An 18,046-nucleotide genomic window follows, 5' to 3' on the forward strand; every position below is an offset into this window, starting at 1 on the left:
TACAGAACACATAAGCACCTCTGTCACTGGGGATCTGACACTCAGTGCTGGCTCAGTGGAACCTATAACCTATGGCAATGCTGATGTTTGAAAAGAACACTATTTTAAATCCCAGAGTGCTTGGACTTAAAAAAAAAATTGGTCAACTTGTCAGATCCTTCTCAGATCACATGAAGGCAATGATTCGTCCGTTACAAAGTATTGTTTCCCAGGGCCGAGAATCATCCACTTTCTGGCTTCTTTTGCTATTCTGATTTGTGGCTCCAGATGTACTCAAGAATTAGCATGGCTGTGTAACAGTTACACATGACAGCCAAGCAGTGACAACAATTCAAATTATTCTTACATTTGTATAGATGACTGTTGGGACTACTGTATGGATTTAGATATTTATGTAAGGGATGGAAAAAAATCACAAAATAAATGATAGCAACTTATATGATGAAATTACATTATTGTGTAATATTTTCTGTGATCATGTATCTTACTGATCCTACTATAATGCTAGAGATGAGATTTAAAATTCATGGGTAATCTCGAAACCTGAATATCGCTTTTTAAAAAAACAATTTCAGTGCTATATGCTTTGGCAAAGTGTCTTCAGATTGAATTTAATGAAGTGCACTTTAAGAACTACAATGATTTAAGAACGGTGGTTTAATTTGACATTAAGAACATAATCTTTACTGCAGCAACATATATAGTGATTTTTCTAAAATAAAGGTGAGAAAAATAAATTTATGGGAAAATACAAAAATTGATTTACAGAGTGTTTGTCTCCATAATACTACCCACTGATCCACCACCAGCCCATCATTAGAATTTTGACAGTAAATTCAGACATCTTTGGCGTTTTACTGACTTTCAGTCATATAGAACCCACAGCTTTACACTTATTTTTGTTTCATAGGTATGAAAGTATAATTGTAAGGGTTAGAGGAGAACACATCGCGCAAATGTTGGTGGCGGGCCGGGGAGGGTGGGTGCCGGACCCAGGAGCTCTTCAACGCGGGGCTCGCGGCAGCTGCGGGGCAGGTGCCCGGGGCCCCGCCCCCACCGCCCACATCCTCGGGGATTGGCTGCCACAGGCTAGTGGGCGGCCCCAGGGAGAGTATGAAGTTGGGGCACGCGCGCGCCGGCTGCGTGGGGTTTAAAGCACGCGGGGGAAAAAGCACCGCGCGCTCTCGCTGCGGCTCAGCCCGAGTTCCGCGTCCTCTCTCCGAACCCGCTCGTCCTCTTCAGCTTCCCCGCGCCGCCGCGGGTCCGGCCCTTTTGGAGGAGGAAGTCGAGGGCCGGGCCTAGGGGCCTCGCGCGTGTTGGAGCAGGCTCGGCGCGCTGGCCCCGGGCGCCGGGCGAGGGGCTCGGTGTGAGGGCCAGGGCCCCGGGCTGCAGGAAGCAGGGGCAGCGGGGACTCGGGCCCGGCTCCGCTCAGTTAGAGATACCCGGAAACGGATTCCGCTCCGGTGGCGGCGCGAGCCGGGCGTCTCGGAGGGAGCGGGCGGGCGGACGGCTGCTGAGTAATCCCCGCGGCGGCGGGAGGCGGCGGCCGGGCGCCCACATCCCCCGCCGCGCTGCAGCCCGGCCCCAGCTCCTCCCTCCGCGCCCCGCCCGCTCGCCGCGCCCCTCCCCCGCGCCCGCTCCGCCGAGCTCGGGGCAGGTAGAGCGGGGCTCCGGGCGCGCGCGGGGGCCGCAGCGGCTGCCACCCTACCTCGCCTGGCTCCTGCGCACAGCCTCGGGCGCCCATGGCCGGCTCGGAGCAGCAGCGGCCGCGGCGGCGGGACGACGGAGACTCGGCCGCGGCGGCGGCAGCGGCGGCACCCCTGCAGGACGCGGAGCTGGCCCTGGCCGGCATCAACATGCTGCTCAACAACGGCTTTAGGGAGTCGGACCAGCTTTTCAAACAATACAGGTGATCGACGCGCCCCGCTCCCCCGCCCCGGCCCGGGCGCTTCCCTCTGCGGCCGGTCCCAGAAGCCCCCTCCCCCTCCCGTCGGACACTAATCCCTGTCCCCATCCCCGCTCCCCGGGTCGCGTCCCTCGGCCTGAGCTGCAGCCGGCAGCCTTGCGCCTTTGCCACATCTCCCCTTCCCTCCCCCCACCCCTGCTCGGTGGTCTTTCCCCGCGCGTCCTCCCTGCTGCCGCAGTCCCCCCTCACTTTCTCCGGGCCTCGCCCTGCAAGAGGGGCGCCCGGTCTTTGTCCGATTCTCCCTCTTGGGCCACCCCGCACCCCGCCCCCAGCCGCCGGTTCTGGAGCTTGTTGGCTTTGAGACCTGGAACCGGATGCGATTTGAGGCAGCAGCGAGCCTGGGACTTGCAGGGTTGTGACTCCGGCTCGCGTGCTGCCGGAACAGCCTTTGTGACATGGACCACACCAGCTGCATCGTGTCTGTTTCTTGTGCCTCGCGTTACTTTGCATCAGTTATGCATTCCAAACGCCTTTGTTTGAAAACAGATATGCGTGACTGCCTGGCCGTGCAGGAATTAAAAAAAAAAAAAAAAAAAACTCAGTCGAACTTCGCTCGCTCACCTCTCTGCCTGTCTTGTGAAACAGTCTCCAAAATGAGTTGCTAATGCCTCTCAAGCGAGCGTATTTATGATGGTTTTCTCTAACTTGAGGGAAGCAGAAAATGGAGGGATTTTAAGTGTACGTAAGGGGGGGGGGAAGCACACGTGTGCATAATTGTTCATCTTTTAAATGAAGCAAAACTGAAACCTGGTAGCTTTCTCGCGGGTGTGGGAGGAGCCTTCAGTTTCTTTGGGGACCAGAAGCATCTGTTTCTGGTTTAGGAAGATTGTGATTTGCCCTTTGAGTGTTGACAGGACGCAAGGATGTTGATTAGCGGCTTATTTGTAAATGTTAACGGGCCATATGCTGCGCGCTGTTTTAGACCCGGTCGTTTGGTGGGAGTTAGAGGACCCATGTGCAGCTGTGGCTGAGTGCGACTGTAAAGAAATGAGAGGGTGGGATACAGACGTCTGAAGTTTTCAGACCTAAAGGAATGGTGGTTTCTACCGGTGGGAGCTTCCGCATGCTTGATGGCAAAGCAAGTATCTCACAACTATAAACTTTTCGCAAAGACATTTTACTTTTAAATCAGTTTTTTAAAATCTGCAAATGGAGACTTCTTAGCTTTATCCAGAACATTTTATTTTTAAAGCATACAAGTCAGATTTCAAGCTGCAGTTTCATCAGGGCTTTTCAGAGGATAGATTTGAAAGACTTACTGGTCCCACAGTCTCATATAGGTTTGTTTTTAGCAACATGAGAATGTATTTCGTGAAAAAAAAACTTCGTATGCTGTGCTGTTTCTTGGACTACTTTGTATGAGAGAGGGATGGAGAAAGTCTTAGAGTCAAGTTTATTTTCTTTAGTTTTTGATCAAGATATGGTGCTTGCTGATCTCCATACTTCTTGCTTTGTTATTTTCAGATTTTTTTTATTGAAATGTAGTTGATTTACAATGTTATATTAGTTTCAGGTGTACAATATAGTGATTCAGTATTTTTATAGATTATACTCCATTTAAACTTATTATAAAATATTGGTTCTATTCGCTGTAGTGTACATACATCTTTGTGTATTCTCAGATTTTAAAGTTTCTTATTAAAATGACTGCGTGACGTTTTAAGTGAATGAAGCAGCTGCAGTTACGAAATGTTAATCTTTTTCTTCTAAACAGCTTTAAGGTACTTAAATACTACCCCGTGGTTCCCATATATTGAAAGTATGAAATATCTCATTTTGCCTCATTTAGACAATTCTGTGCACTGTTACTAGGGGGCAGATTATGAGTGATAGGAAAACTCTCCTCACAGCAAGAGCAGAGAGATCCACCTTGAAAGGTTTTTGTGGATGTGTTGGGGGCGAGGGGAGGAGGAGGAGGCAGCGTCCGGGGAGGATGTACATTGTATACCTAGGAGCTATCTGCTTGTATTTTGAAATGGGAACTGAGGGTAAAGAAGGACAAGCTACCGTAGTATCTGTTCTCTGCCAAGCACGGTGCCAGATGTGTTCCCTTTCATTCTCACTAGCCTAGTGACCACAAGAGTGCGGTGTATTTTATCATGACCACGTGATAGTGAGGGGACTCCAGCCTCGGTGTTTAGCGTGGACCAGGACACAGGCACTGTGGTTCTAAATCCAGGGCTCGTTTCATTATACCATTCTACCTGTCTCGCTCAGTTGATTCTATTTTGTAATTTGCCCTGTGACTGTTTTTCAGCAGCTTAAACTTTCTTAGGTGTGGATGGTGGTAGCATTATCCTGTCAGCTTTCCCTTTATCAGGGCTGCCGCCTTAGTTTTGCCACTTTTTGTACCTGCTGACTTCGGTTTCTCAAAATTTTCTTCCTTGGGAGCAGCGCACGTGGTAGCGTGGTGGCTAGTAGTAGAAGAACCCACAGTAGCTGGCGCAGTGTAAACCCTCCAGACACACTAACTAGCTCTTGTACTCGATGCCTTCCCCCACTGTTGCAGGTCTTTCTCCTTGACGACGTAGTTGAGTAGAAGACAAGTTGTCCTGAATGCAGGCAGCCTTCAGAGTTAGCCTCACATGATGCATTGGGAAGACTTTAGATCCTATTATGTATTTGGACACTTCCCTTCCAGTTCCAGAGTTGAGTGGCCTGCTGGAAAGCTCCGTGACTTCATCCTAAGTGTTAGAGGAACACCTCTAGCTCAGTTTATCCGCAGAAGAGAGAACACTTTGGTTTCTCTCCTTTCTTAGGATTCTTTTGTCACAACCACCCTTCCCCTTCTAGTAAACATTCTGGACTCTTACTACAGTTTAACAATAGAAACATATTTTGTACCTAGTGTAACAGTAACATTTTTATTAAAGCAAGGTCATCTCATGCCACATTACTAAGGTGATAAAAGTTTCACCAACAGCTGTCTAATGAGAAATGGTTACTTCATAGAAACAGATGACTGAAGGCCATTCTGAATTAGTAGAAAGCCCAGATTGTATAATTTGGATATCTTTCATAAAGGAATTAGAAGTAAGTACAGTAGAGGCTTTCTGTCGGGATAGAAGACACTCCACAGTTGGGATTTCAGGTCGCAGCTGCCAGTTCTGTCGTAACTGTAGTAGCATTGTAACGGGCTGCCCTGTGGCTGAGGCTGAGCCCACATCATGCACTTGGAGATGTGTTCCCAGGGGTTGGGACAGATTGATGCTGCTTTGAGCCCAGGGATATACCTTTCTAAGTTTGTGATCTTGACCACCTGAAACCCCATTCCCACGTTGGTCTAGGGGCTCAGAGCTCTCATCCAGCACTGCTCACTCCCCTCCTGCACACACACACACTCTTACTCCTGATGCTCACGTGTGTGCCACACGCTCAGGCCTTTAATACTCAGGCATGTGATGAAATAGGTGGTGGTTATGCGCATGGGACAGGCACTCGAGTTTTAGGGATTGAGGTGCAGGTTAGTTTGACTGGTCGGGAGGCTGGGAGACAGAGCCATGGCCTACGGTGGCCTGTTGGGGTGAAGAGAAGCCACTTGTAGCTCCGCTTGAAGGAAAATTTTACGGAGGGACTGATGCCTCAGTGTCGGGTGAGTAAGTGGAGGAAGGAGGTGGGTGAGGGGAGGGGGGAGGGTGTGAGAGGCGGTGGGTGGAAATGGAACCCTAGGACACGAGACGGAAAAAACCCTCGTGGAGGCGAGAAATGGCATCCGGAGAAGAGGGGTGAGGGCTGCTCTGTGTTATTAGGTTGTCGCATTGCATGGTTTTTCTACACTTGCTGTTTGCCTCCCAGACCTGCTGGCTGGTCCGTTTCCTGTGAGCGCTGCCTTCCAGGGTGTCTGGTGAGCTTCGCTCTGCCTGACCCTCGTCCTCTTCAGTGTGGCCCTCACATCTGTCCTCAACATGCGGCTGCTCGTGCCTCAGGGTCCTGTTGTCACCATCTTTTTCTCTTTTTGGCTTGAGATACTACTTTTTTAATCAGGACCATCGGGAGAGGTGAGACACACTGAACTCTGGTTACAGGAGATGTTTGGAGCTTTGTGGTTCTTATTTCACTGGCCTGGTGTTTACTCTCCCTCATCCCCCTGAGGCCCCCACCTCCATCCCCTGCTTCAACTCCTGGCATTTTTTTTGGACCCTAAAGCACCTGCAGTGTTTACCACTGCCAACACGACTGCGACTTTCTGGAAAATAAAGAACTGTAGCAAGTTGCAGTTAGCAGTTGTCAACTCAAACAGAAAGCACATAATGGTTAGAGTGAACGATCGCTGATGATAAATATGCGTAAATAAGGGCTTGGTGTAGAATTAGGGCATGGTTGTGTTATGAATTGTGGTTTTTCCTTTCCATTTTAAAGTATAAAAATGGCAAAAATGTGTTAACAACAAAAAGCAAGAAAATTTCATGGTGAGTAACATGTATTGTTTAAAATGAATGTATGAATCCTAAATTGTTTAACATACAACAAAGCCCTGTGTCATATGGCCATTAATTTCAGAGCCAGTCTTACGGTAGAGAAGGCTCAGTGTGATCCGGGGATTGCAACTACACCCCGTGGACCAGATCTGGCTGGGTGCTTTTGTGAATAAGGTTTTACTGGGACACAGCCAGACTCACTGGGTTACATCTCTCTGTGAAGACATGAATAGCAGTGACAGGGCACACAGCCTGCAAAGCCTGCAATATTTACTCTCCAGCCCCTTAAAGTTTAAGGACCCCTGGTACAAGCCATCATTCTCCCTAGGAAAACTCCAAAGGCTTGCGCCGGAGCCCTGAGCCGGCAGGCGCCCGCGCCCAGCGCTGTGCGGTGCCGTGGGGGAGCGTGCCAGCCCCGTGTTCTCTGCAGGGTCTGGCTGCTCAGTCTGGAGGGTGAGTCCATGGGTGCAGAAATGCGGGGAACGAAGCGCCAGGGAGCAGAAGTGGTGTGAGGGACCTGGCGGGGGAGGAGACTCAGCTGCTGCCCTTTTCCATCCTCCTCGACTCAGTGGTGCGTTTCTAAAGACTCGTATATTGTTGTTCCAACTATTGCGGTGTCTTAAAATGTCCAAGTGAAAGATTCTTAAAAATTCATTTGGCTTGATCGGAATTTTTTTAAAAAATGCAACTACCTATAGAACAATGGGAGAGTTTATGTAGGAAGTTACCAGAAAACAAGTGACTACCTGTACAGCAGGTGTGTGTGTGTGTGTGTGCGTGCGGGGGGTGGGGCGTGAGGCCCTCTCTGTACCATGAAACCACCTGTGGACCCCCTGACACACTGTGTTTCAGACGTCTAGACCTTTTGCACAGACTCTTAGCTCCTAAAAGTCCATTTTCACACTCCAGTCTCCTCTGCCAGGGTCACACTCCTACTTGCCCGGCAAGAGCAGGGAGAGTTTGAAGAGGCTGGTGGCCGAGGACTCCAGGCAGAGGGAGAGGAGGACCGAGAGGAGATGGCTGTTATTTCAAAACCGTGCTTGGCGCCGGCTCTTCCCCTGTCAAGGGGGTGGAGTTCCCCGGGAGGAACTCACCTCTGTCTTAGACTTTTTCCACCACTTGCTCTGTTCCCTAAATTTACAGTATGCTGTTCAGCTGGAAATGTAGGTCAAATTTGGGCTTGAATAGGCCTTCGTGAGCTAACCAGGGGATCTAGTCACCACTTAAAGCCTTATTATTTGGAGAAATACATTCCAGTTTCTGAACAGGTGCCTTTGTGGGCTTTTTTTTTGAGGGATAGTTAACTTACAACGTACTCATTTCAGGCGTACAGCAGAATGGCCTTGACATTTGTGTATATTGTGCAGCGATCACGACAATAAGTCTTGTTAACATGTGTCACCATAGATAGTTACAAAAACATGTTACTGGAAAGCTGTTCGTAAATTTGCCGTGTGTAAGTTGTGTCAGTGCCTTCCTGACCTCTGGCTTGAGGACCGAGGTGGGGCTCTTTGTGTGAAAGGTGGTTGATGGTTTGCCGTCTCCGCCCTTTTTCCCCTGACTAAGGTTACTTTCTCCATCTCTTCCTTCTTGCTCAAGAATTTCAGAGCACAAGAAATACACAACTGGGAAGTACCTTGTCTCACAGGAAAACGGTCCTTTATGACGGAGAAGGCCCCTCAAGAGTGTCTGCCGTGTGCAGGACACAAAGGTGAGAGGCAGATCCCTGCTCCAAGGAGGCATTGCTCACTTAATACCTTTACAGAGAGTCACTTTAACACCTGGTCTTGTCCAGAGCTATAACATCTCTGACATCACTAGTTTAGGTGACTTATTGTTTCCGAGACGCATGAAAATATTTGCATGGTGGTGGATGCTGGATGCTGCCTTCTCTGTGCCTGGCCACACACCAGCACTCCCTGGATATTAATCCCCCTTCAGTCCTCCCCACTGCTCTGTGAGGGGTGTCTGGTCTCCTCCCTCCTACAGCGGGAGGCGGGGGACACGGGATGACCTGCCCAGGGTTTCACAGTAGGTGGGGAGCTGGGTTTGAACCCGGGGTGTCTGGCTGCAGAGTGTGTGTCTAACCACTCGCTACACTGCCTCGCTGCTGTAACTCTTACACCAGGAGAAGTTTACCTGTGTGCTGCGAATGTCATTTTGGTGTAGGTTTCCCCAGAAACCTGCAAACTACACTCTGACACCCAAGGGCAACTCGAGAAACCACAAGAGAGGTCTGTCTGCAAGGGGGTGTGTCACCCAAGCTTTGGATGCTTTGTGGCTCCCATCTGGCTCCAGGGTGAAGTCGGAGGTATCGACTTGGCATAGGATGCGCTGTGATCCGGCCTGGCCGCTTCGCTGTCTCCCTCCTGCGTCTTCCCCGCTGGCTGTGCTGGAGCACATTGTATCATCTAACTATTTCTGAGTGTGGTTCAAGACAGCTCAGATTTCCATGACAAGGCGGTGGCTTCTCCGTGTTCCTGCAGTGTCCCGCCCCTTTACCCAGCACTGGTCATGTACGGTTGTGGTTCATGTGACTGCCTGTCCATGTGGGAGGGTTGAGGTGGGCAGATTTCTTGTCAGGTGTTCTGGCCTCTGAGCTTCCTGGAGTAATGTGGGGTCCAAGAGGTTGTGTAGGCGAGTCAGCACCCCTTTATTTGCAAGTGCAACTCAGGGGCAGTGACCTTTAGGAGACTGGATTCCTCTGACTTCTGCATACTGATGTGGCACATCTGGACCCTGTGGAGGTTCTCTGAGTGCCAAGTGGGTGCTCTGCTTCTCAAATGCAGGTAGCAGAACTCCTGTCTGGCCCGTCAGCATCTTCTCTTTGGCGCATCCAGGCTGCCCCGGGGTTAGTGTGGGGCGATGGGGAGCAGAGCTGCTGCTGAGCACAGGCTAGTCTTGACAGGTGCCATCAAAGGGAAGGTGGAGGCTCTGATGCAGTTCCCTGCTTCTGAAGTGGCCACGGGTCTCAGCTGCACCTGGCCCCGGGCAGTTGTAACCATGGGGATTACAATCCTCTTTGAGCTTTATTGTCTGGTCGGGCTGAGGCCCAGCCTCACTGGCCGGCCCTTTTGCTTCTCCCATTAGCCACCTGCAGTGCTCTGGGCTGCCCCTGGGTGGTGGCAGAACATGATCAGGTGTTACCTGCCTCTCTGGCATGAGAAGGCAGAAGACTAGCTTCCCGACTCCACAAATCCCTGCCCTGAATTTCAGGAAGAACTAGTCTCTGGAAAAGCTTGGAGGCTGGGAGGGGACGCTTTCTGGATGGGTGGATCTCGACTCTCTCAGATCTCATGCCCTCTTTTGTAACAGATATTCCGTAATTCCCCTTCTGTGATCCTGGAATGAAACTGGTAAGATGAAATGATGTGCCCGCACGTAGTGTCTAAAAAGTCAGTACGATGCCCAAATAGTATCACAGAGGAAAAGCAAGAAGAAATTCATAATTACGCGTTTGAACATGTAAATGCTCTGCGCACGTTCATCAGAAGATGAGGTTAGATGCCTTGCACCTGTGTATAGTGAGTAAATTTGGATTTAAAACATCTGAAGCCATTCCGTAGCAGAAAAATGAGTAGGTGCACTTTAACATAAAAGAAGTGAGAGACCAAGCTTTCCTGTGTCCGTGAAGAGAAAGCAGGGAAGCCACGTTAATGAGGCAGGATCATGTGCCAAGGCAAAACACTGCTGCAGTGGAGGAAGTGAGGAAGCGTGGCGGTTTTGCAATGAGCCAGGCTGCCTGTGTCAGAGTAACTCCCTGCGTTAGGACATGGGAGGTGTGCTGACAGAGTCTCAGAAAACAGATCTCCCATCTTTTAATTTCTCCCCAAACCAAGTACTTGGGAGACCAGAGCCTTTCATAAATGTCTAGGATTAGAGAGTGAGTTGAAAAAGAAAAATTATAGGGAAATTGGGAGGGAGGGAGGTATGTGACCCCTGGGGACAGTATCAGAGTAAAGTAGAAAAACAAGAATCCAGCCCAACCCCCAATAATTTATGTGCAGTTCTCACGGTATGAAATAAACTTCAGTGTGCTTCCTGTCCTTAATATTAGATAGCTGGCAAAAATGAAATTTATTAAGGAAAATCATTGGTATCCTGTATTTCATGGATCCTTAGCAATTTGGCTTTAAATACATTTAAAGGAACTTCTAATAGCCCTGTGAAATTTTGGTATGTGTTAGCTGCCGATGCAGGCTAGTGTAGCTGTGGTGTGTGGGCAGCTCAGATGCCACGAGCAAATGGTGCTGTTGGTGACAGTTTTCTAACGTTGTGAACAAATCTTGATAAAAGGTGTATTTAAACAGGACTGGAACGATTTTGTTCTTCTGTGTCAATGGAGTTCCATTTTAGAACTAAATAATGGGAAACCGTTTCTTATCCACGTGAATTTCCAGACATTCAGAGGTTGTGCATGACGTGGGTGATACTGGGACTCTCCTGCACCTTGAGGGTGTCTTGGGTCCTTGGCCTGTTCTGCTCCTGTCATTGTGTTGCTCCCAGATGGCCCCTGCAGATTTCCGAAACACCTCCGTTGAGAAGTCATGAGCTTGAGGGTGGCGGGAGCTCCAGATGAAATTTGGTTTGGTCTCGGCAGCTGAAATGCTGGAGCTGCTGGGAACAGCACGGGGCTGGGCCTCTCTGCCTACAGGATGGGAGGGAAGCCCAGGCTGGCAGGGCTGCCTGGAAGGACTGTGCTGGATGAGGAAACGCCCCGTTGCATCTGTGATCCCCCATGCGAGGCAGGGCCCAGGGTAGCGTGCCCCTCCAGTGTTGAGCCCCCTGGATGGGTTATTGCTCCCAAACAGCAGGTCGTCACCCACACACACGGCTGCTTCTAGGGCCCAGACAGCTCCGGGAAGGGACGTCAGCACTGGTTCTTCCATCCTTGCCACGTGGACGGAGAACCACTGAGATCCCTTCCTTCATTCTGTGTGGAGCCAACTTGCAGGACGTGTGTCTTTCCAGCTCAGGTGACTTCATTTCAGAGGCCTAGTCCTCTTGTCCCACCCAGGTTTTCCTAACTTTGAATCTGAGTCTGAACTGGTCCACGTCCTTCCCAGGGATGTGGGAACAAGCTTTTTGCTAAGTAGGTTACACACACACACACATACACACACAGCCAGATCCTCAGGAATCGGGACACAGTTGCCCCAAAGTTAACATAGCCAAGGGGACCACAAAAGTGATTATTCTAAAGTGGGAGAAAATAGGGCAGGATGCTTCACGATGATTTTCTGTACGGTGGTCCTTAGAAGCGGCCAGGAGGAAACACCCCCCCACACGGTGTGGTCTCTGATGGGGTGCCTCGGTAGACAGACAAGCAGAGCTTTCCGTGGTCCCATCCTCAACCCTGCCGTCACCTGCATCCCACATTACCTGTTAGCTCAGCCTGTTCTTATGTGCTGGATTGTGCCATCATCTTCCTTCTGGGTGGGGCTTTTCTAGGACAATGTGATGCATGCCCTCCCGGGTTCCCAGAGTCAATAAACATTATTCGCTGTTCATCCCACTTTGGCCTCCTTGGCATCTAGATAGATGCCTTTTGCTTTGGAATTCCCTTTCTTGCCTCATCTCTGCATCCTTCAGGGTTTAGATCACTTAGGTTATTCCCCCATAAAGTAACCAAACTGACCTTTAAATGTTTGTATCATTTCATCTATATCACAAGTAAAATTTGGAGTACTATTCTAACAGGACAGAAGATGAGGGAAAACGATATTTTGTATCCCAGTCCAAGTTGAATTTGCTAAATGGCAGATTTAGGTTTTGAGAAGCAATTGTATTAAACTGAAGTCCCGGCTGCATGGCTGCTTTTGGATTGCTTCCAGTATAATGAGTCACTGTCAAGGCTTCAGGTACTTCCCGCCATTCATTTTGAACAGCGAATTGCAAAATCTCATGTTGTCAACTGATCCCTGGAGCAAGAACTTGGTATCGTTGTGTCTTATAAATCGTGCTCACCCTCATCTTTGTTGGGGTCTGAAATAAAGAAGCACATTGAATCCATCAACTCCATACTTGTCTGATGTTGACTCTTGAACCGTCCAAGGCCAGCTGGGGCTGGCTTTTGTATGTCTACAGTTGTTGGAGAAATTGGGCCTCTCACTTTGTTCCACATTATAGCAAGATGTGCATCAACTTAATTGCTCAGAAAAGAGCAATTGAGAGTTTATTATATCTGGAATGCCATTTACTTCAGCGCTCCACCATGGGCATCCACAAGTGTTTTGGTTATTTCTGTACTGATGATTGATGAGACACTCATTCCTTGGATTATTAAAATTACAAGCTGAGCCAGAAATGACTCCTCTTGAAATGTCAGAGGGAAAAAAGGAGCGAAGGGTCATGGGAGGGTGGAAATGGCTGTCTAAAGTAGTTTAGCCAAGTGTTAGGACCTGCTGTGGTGAGATTCTTGTTCTGGAGAAATTACCAATGTACAAATGGCAAGAAATGAGAGGATGGCTTGCATAGGTTTTTCTCTAGCCCTTATGTTTCATCTTGGATCTGAGCTGGGCTTACGAGAGAGGAGTTGAGGTGAACTTGAAATTGTGAGCTTTTCTCCTGATAGATCAATTTGAATTTTATCTCCAAGAAAAACAAAACCTCATCAGAAAGCCATTCTGTTCAGTCTAAATTTATAGTTAAGGAAACTGAATAGTGAAGTCAATGTAAATGAAATTTTCTTGTCCTTTGCTCTACTGAAAACTGAGGGAAAATGTGGGTGCCTTGGTGAGAGGTACTTCCTCATGAAGTTCAGAGTTGCTTACTGAGCCCTGTTTTACTAAAAATTCATTATGAAGAATAAGTCTCTGGTTTCATTTTGAAATGCCTTTTAACTGAAAAATAAAAATCTTAAAATTTCTAAATGCTAAAATAGTGTTTGAATTGCTTGTGTAAACAACTGAGTGTTTAAACCTCAAATAAGTATTCCTACAGTTTGTGGATTATTTACAAAGATGAGAAAGTTAATGAAAACGTTGATCAGTTTTGTTACTTAAATCAGCCTTGTTGAAGGATTGGCTGGAAAGGCTTTTTAGCTGGTTGATAATACGTGGTTTGGATGATCTCTTTGCAAGTTGCTTATCTGTGCTGATTCCACCTGTTATTGGTGTAGAATGGAAATGATTGTGTTGATTGTCTATTTGTATGATTTAAGATAGAGAAGGAACTAAATGTTGATGAGTTAGGAAGATATTTGATATACTTTAATGACACAATTAGGAAAACTTAAAAAAAAATTAAGACTTTATTTAGCCTGAAGTTATTTTCAGAATAAATCAGTAACTCTAAGTGAGCATCGGGCTCTAGCAATAAATGAATATGAATTAGCAAAGCTGGAGAGGAATCGGAATAAAGTAAGAGGGTTCAGGTTTTGTAATCCTTCAGTGGACTTGGTCTTTGCTTGCATTTCCGCACAGGCAAAGAATGATACTGAATAATAGAGGGTAATCAGTGCTTACTGTTAACATGCACTGTGGCGCGTTTCATCCCTAATCCCAATTCTCGCTGCAGCCCTGAGGATAAGTATTACCATTATCACTTTGCTTGTGACAAAACGAAGGCTTCCTGAGTTAAAAAGATTGCGAGTGGGAGATCTGCCCCCAGCCCCAGAGTGTATGCTGGTTCCCCTGCTTTCTTGCAAAAGAACCCCATTGACATTGTTTAACATCACCCAGCAATATTGCAGGTCACTTGTTTCGCCTGATGGTCACCTGCACATCTGCTTGTCTCGTGCTCCCAAGCCCAGTGGGTAGCTCCACTTGAGACAAGGTTATAGACACCAGAAGTCCAGGAGGTCCTCTAGGCACCTCTCTTTACCTTCTGTGTCTCCCAGTTTTCCTTCCTGAATAGCTCTGAATCCATTCACTTCTCTCCATCCCCAGCACCACCTCGTCTGAGCCACCACTCACTTGGACTCACAGCAGAACCCAGCTGGCTTCCTCTTATCCTCTGTGTTCCCCCTCTGCCCCCACCAGAGTGACCTTGAGTCTAGTTATATTGCCCTGCTAAGAACCCTTTCAGCCTCTGATAGGCTGAAAAATGGTCCTCCTAAGAGATACCCATATCTTAAGCCCTGGATCCACAGAGGGTCTCCTTAGATGGCCAGAAAAAGGGTCTTTGAAGACATGATTAAGTTAAAGGTTTTGAGATGGGAAGATTATCCTGATTATCTGGGCGGATAGCCATTCCACCTGGATTGGGTGAATGCAATCACATATCCTTATGAGAGGCAGGCAGAGGGAGATTTTACACACACAGAGGAGACCGTTACAAAAATGGAGCAGAGAGAAGTTCGAAGATATGAGACTTGGCAGCCATTAGCCCGGAAATGGAGGCAGCCACTAGGAGCTGGAGCCATCCACGCATGGTTCTCCCTGGAGCCTCCAAAGGAGCGCAGCCCTGCCCACAACTTGATTTCAGCCCAGTGAGACTGTTCTCAGACTTCTGGCCTCCAGGACTGGGAGAGAAAAAATTTCTGTTGTTCTAAGCTACCAAGTTTGTGATAATTTATTACAGCAGGAAACTAAAATTACCTCCTTCTGCTCTCAGGATTAGGACCAGAGTCTCTGACAGCATCTCTGTGGTGTGGCTTGGCCCTGCGTGGTTTGCCCCTTGGCCGTTTACTACTTTTATCTCTTTTTTCTTATATTTTAGAACAATTTCATTGTGTTCCTTCTAGGCTAGGGCTGTACAGAGCCAAGGAAGCTCATGCTATAAAATAGATTTCTAGCTCCTCTTTTCATGTGGTGGTTTACATAAACATGGAAAAGTAAAAGAGCTTTAAATTGACAATGGTTTTGGTTTTGGTAAGCTTCAGAATGTATATTAATGTTCATTCAAAATGTCACCGCCTCAGCCAGTCATGCCACTTTGTCACCTTATGTTGCTTGCTGTGCTCTTCCTTCCTGTGGTTCTAGCCATCACGGTCACCTTTCAGATTCTTGAAAATTCTCTGAGAACTATATTCCTTTCTTCTGGGATTCTCACCTCAGTTTGTAATTGTACATAGTTAGCACTTGACTTGCGTGGTTCTAATAGGCGTGGATTTCAGTTACCAGAGGTTAGTTAAATAACTGGTCCCCCTGTGAGGTGGGTCACATTTCAGTTTCACTTGTGTATCAGCTGTGAGTAACTGCACACAAGCTGCCGGCCCTTCCGCCCACAAATCATCACAGATGTAACAGATGCACATCACTTCTTTCAGAGTCCGCCTGTGATTGGTCCCTGCGCATTTCTTACTCAGTTCCCGCACAAACGGCCAAGTATGTTATTGTTTCCTCCTTGTCTCATGGTGGTAAACCCACATGACATTTTATGAAAAACGGCTGTTTGAAAGAGGGATTTGCCCCACAGAGATGAAGGTGCAGCAAAGAAAAAGGTGATAATGCAGGAAGTGAAATTCGAATCAAATAAGAACGGAATTTGAGAAGGAATAGCTGACCTGGGATTACTGACCCTGCCGTCGTTTGCGACTCCCCGTGCGCACCCACGGGTGCCCAGTGGGCACGAGCTTATCAACCCAAAGCAGGGAAGTAGTTGTTAGGAAAAAGATGAGGATGTCCCAGGGCAGATGAGGTATGTAAAAGCGTCACAATAAAGGAATCTCAGATACACTTGACAACCTCGAAAGCACAGAGGTTGAAATGCGGAAGCTGATCCAGAGGTAGGAAGCAGCATGCCAGTTCAGCAAGGCATGGTAGCAAAAACGCTTGCTCTGTGTCATGAGTTACACGACAAGAAGAAAGCAAGCACCGTTCTAACACTCTTGATACATTTTTTAGAGAAGTAAAATACTTGAATGCTTAATGTTTCGAATGTTTTAAATTATAGGCAGGCTACTAAGTAAATGTGAGTTTCAGTATTGTTTCATTTTCCTATACACTTATAACTGATAGTATGTTTTTAATGTTTAAAACTTTCAAATTGGAATATACGTAAGAGAAATTATCATTTAAACCATTTTTAAGAGTATAGTTCAGTGGCATTAAGTACATGGTTGTCCAACTGTCACCACCATCCATCTCCAGAACTTGAATCTCCCCAAACTGAAACTCTGTGTCCATTCCTTCCTCCCTTCAGCCTTTGGGAACCACCCGTGTACTTTCTGTCTGCCCTGGATCTGATGACTCTAGGAACTGTATATAAATGGAATCACACCATGGTTGTCCTTTTTTGACTGGCTTATTCACTTAGCATAATGTCTTTAAGATCATTCATGATATAACACGTATTAGAATCTCCTTTCTTCTTAAGGCAGAATAGTATCCATAGTGTGTGTGTTTATCACATTTTGTTTATCCATTCATCCACCATCAAAGGACACTTGGGTTGCTTCTGTGTTTTAGCTATTGTGAATAATGCTGCTGTGAACATGAGTATACAAATGTCTCTCTGCAGCCTTGTGTTTAGTTTGGAGGGTATATACCCAAAGTAGAATTTCTGGATCATATGGTAATCCTATATTTAATTTTTTGAAGAACTGCCATGCTGTTTCCCATAGTGGTGGCCCCATTTTGCATTCTTATCAACAGTACGTGAGTTACAATTTCTCAGCATGCTCTCTTTTTTTTTTTTCTTCTTCTTTTTTCAATTAGCCATCCTAATGGGTGTGAAGTGATATTCCATTGTGGTCTTGATTTTTAATTCCCTCATGATTAGTGATGTTGAGCATCTTTTCATGTGGTTATTGGCCATTTGTATGTCTTCTTTGGAGAAGTGTCTATTCATGTCCTTTGCTGTTTTTTAATCATGTTTTTTGTTGAGTTGTAGGAGTCCTTGATATAGTCTGGATATTCAGCCCTTGTGAAGTATATGATTCACACATATTTTCTTCCTTTTCATGTTGATAGGGTCCTTTAATGCAGAAAAATATTTAATGTTGATGTCCAATTTATTGTTGCCTGAGCTTTTGGTGTCACAACCAAGAAATCATTGCCAAATCTCCTGTCATGAAGCTTTCCCTCGCTTTTCTTCTTACAGTTTTATAGTTTCAGCTCTTACGTTTAGATCTTTGGTCCATTTTGATCGACTTTTATGTGGTGTAAGGTAAGGGTCTAACTTCAGTCTTTTACATGTAGGTATCCAGTTTTCCCAGCACTGTTTGTTGAAAAAACTATTTTCCTATGTATGTAAGGTTTTATTTCTGAGCTTTGTATTCTGTTCTGTTGGTGTATATATGTCTTTATGTGAGTACCTACCCTGTTGTGACTACTTTAGCTTTGTAGTAAGTTTTGAAATCAGGAAGTGTGGGACCTCCAACTGTTCTTTTGCCAGATTATGTAGGCTATTCAGAGTCCATTGAGATTTCCTGTGACTTTTTAAAAATTGAAGTACAGTCAGTCACATTGTGTCAATGTCTGGTGTACAGCACGATGTCTCAGTCATGCATATACATACATACATTCCTTTTCATTTTCTTTTTCCTTAAAGGTTATTACAAGATACTGAATATAGTTCCCTGTGCTATACATAAGAAGCTGGTATTTTAAAATCTATTTTTATATATAGTGGCTAACATTTGCAAGTCTCAGACTCCCAAATTTATCCCTTCCCATCCCCTTTCCCCAGTAACCATAAGATTGTTTACTGAGTCTGGAAGTCTGCTTCTGTTTTGTAGATGAGTTCATAGTGTCCTTTTTTTTTTTTTTTATTTTAC

At 46.7% G+C, this 18,046-nt stretch overlaps 1 protein-coding gene across 1 annotated transcript in view; it reads left to right on the forward strand.

The window, feature by feature from the left end:
* The first annotated feature begins 930 nt into the window (after positions 1 to 930).
* The window catches only part of TTC39C (tetratricopeptide repeat domain 39C), an 83,676-nt gene continuing 66,560 nt past the window's right edge, over positions 931 to 18,046 (forward strand). The window contains exon 1 of the mRNA XM_032467149.1: positions 931 to 1,909. Coding sequence (XP_032323040.1) covers positions 1,743 to 1,909 — 167 coding nt within the window. The 5' untranslated portion in view covers positions 931 to 1,742. The remainder of the gene's footprint in view (positions 1,910 to 18,046) is intronic.

Source organism: Camelus ferus, chromosome 24 (assembly GCF_009834535.1).
Source record: "Camelus ferus isolate YT-003-E chromosome 24, BCGSAC_Cfer_1.0, whole genome shotgun sequence".
Classification (NCBI taxonomy): domain Eukaryota; kingdom Metazoa; phylum Chordata; class Mammalia; order Artiodactyla; family Camelidae; genus Camelus; species Camelus ferus.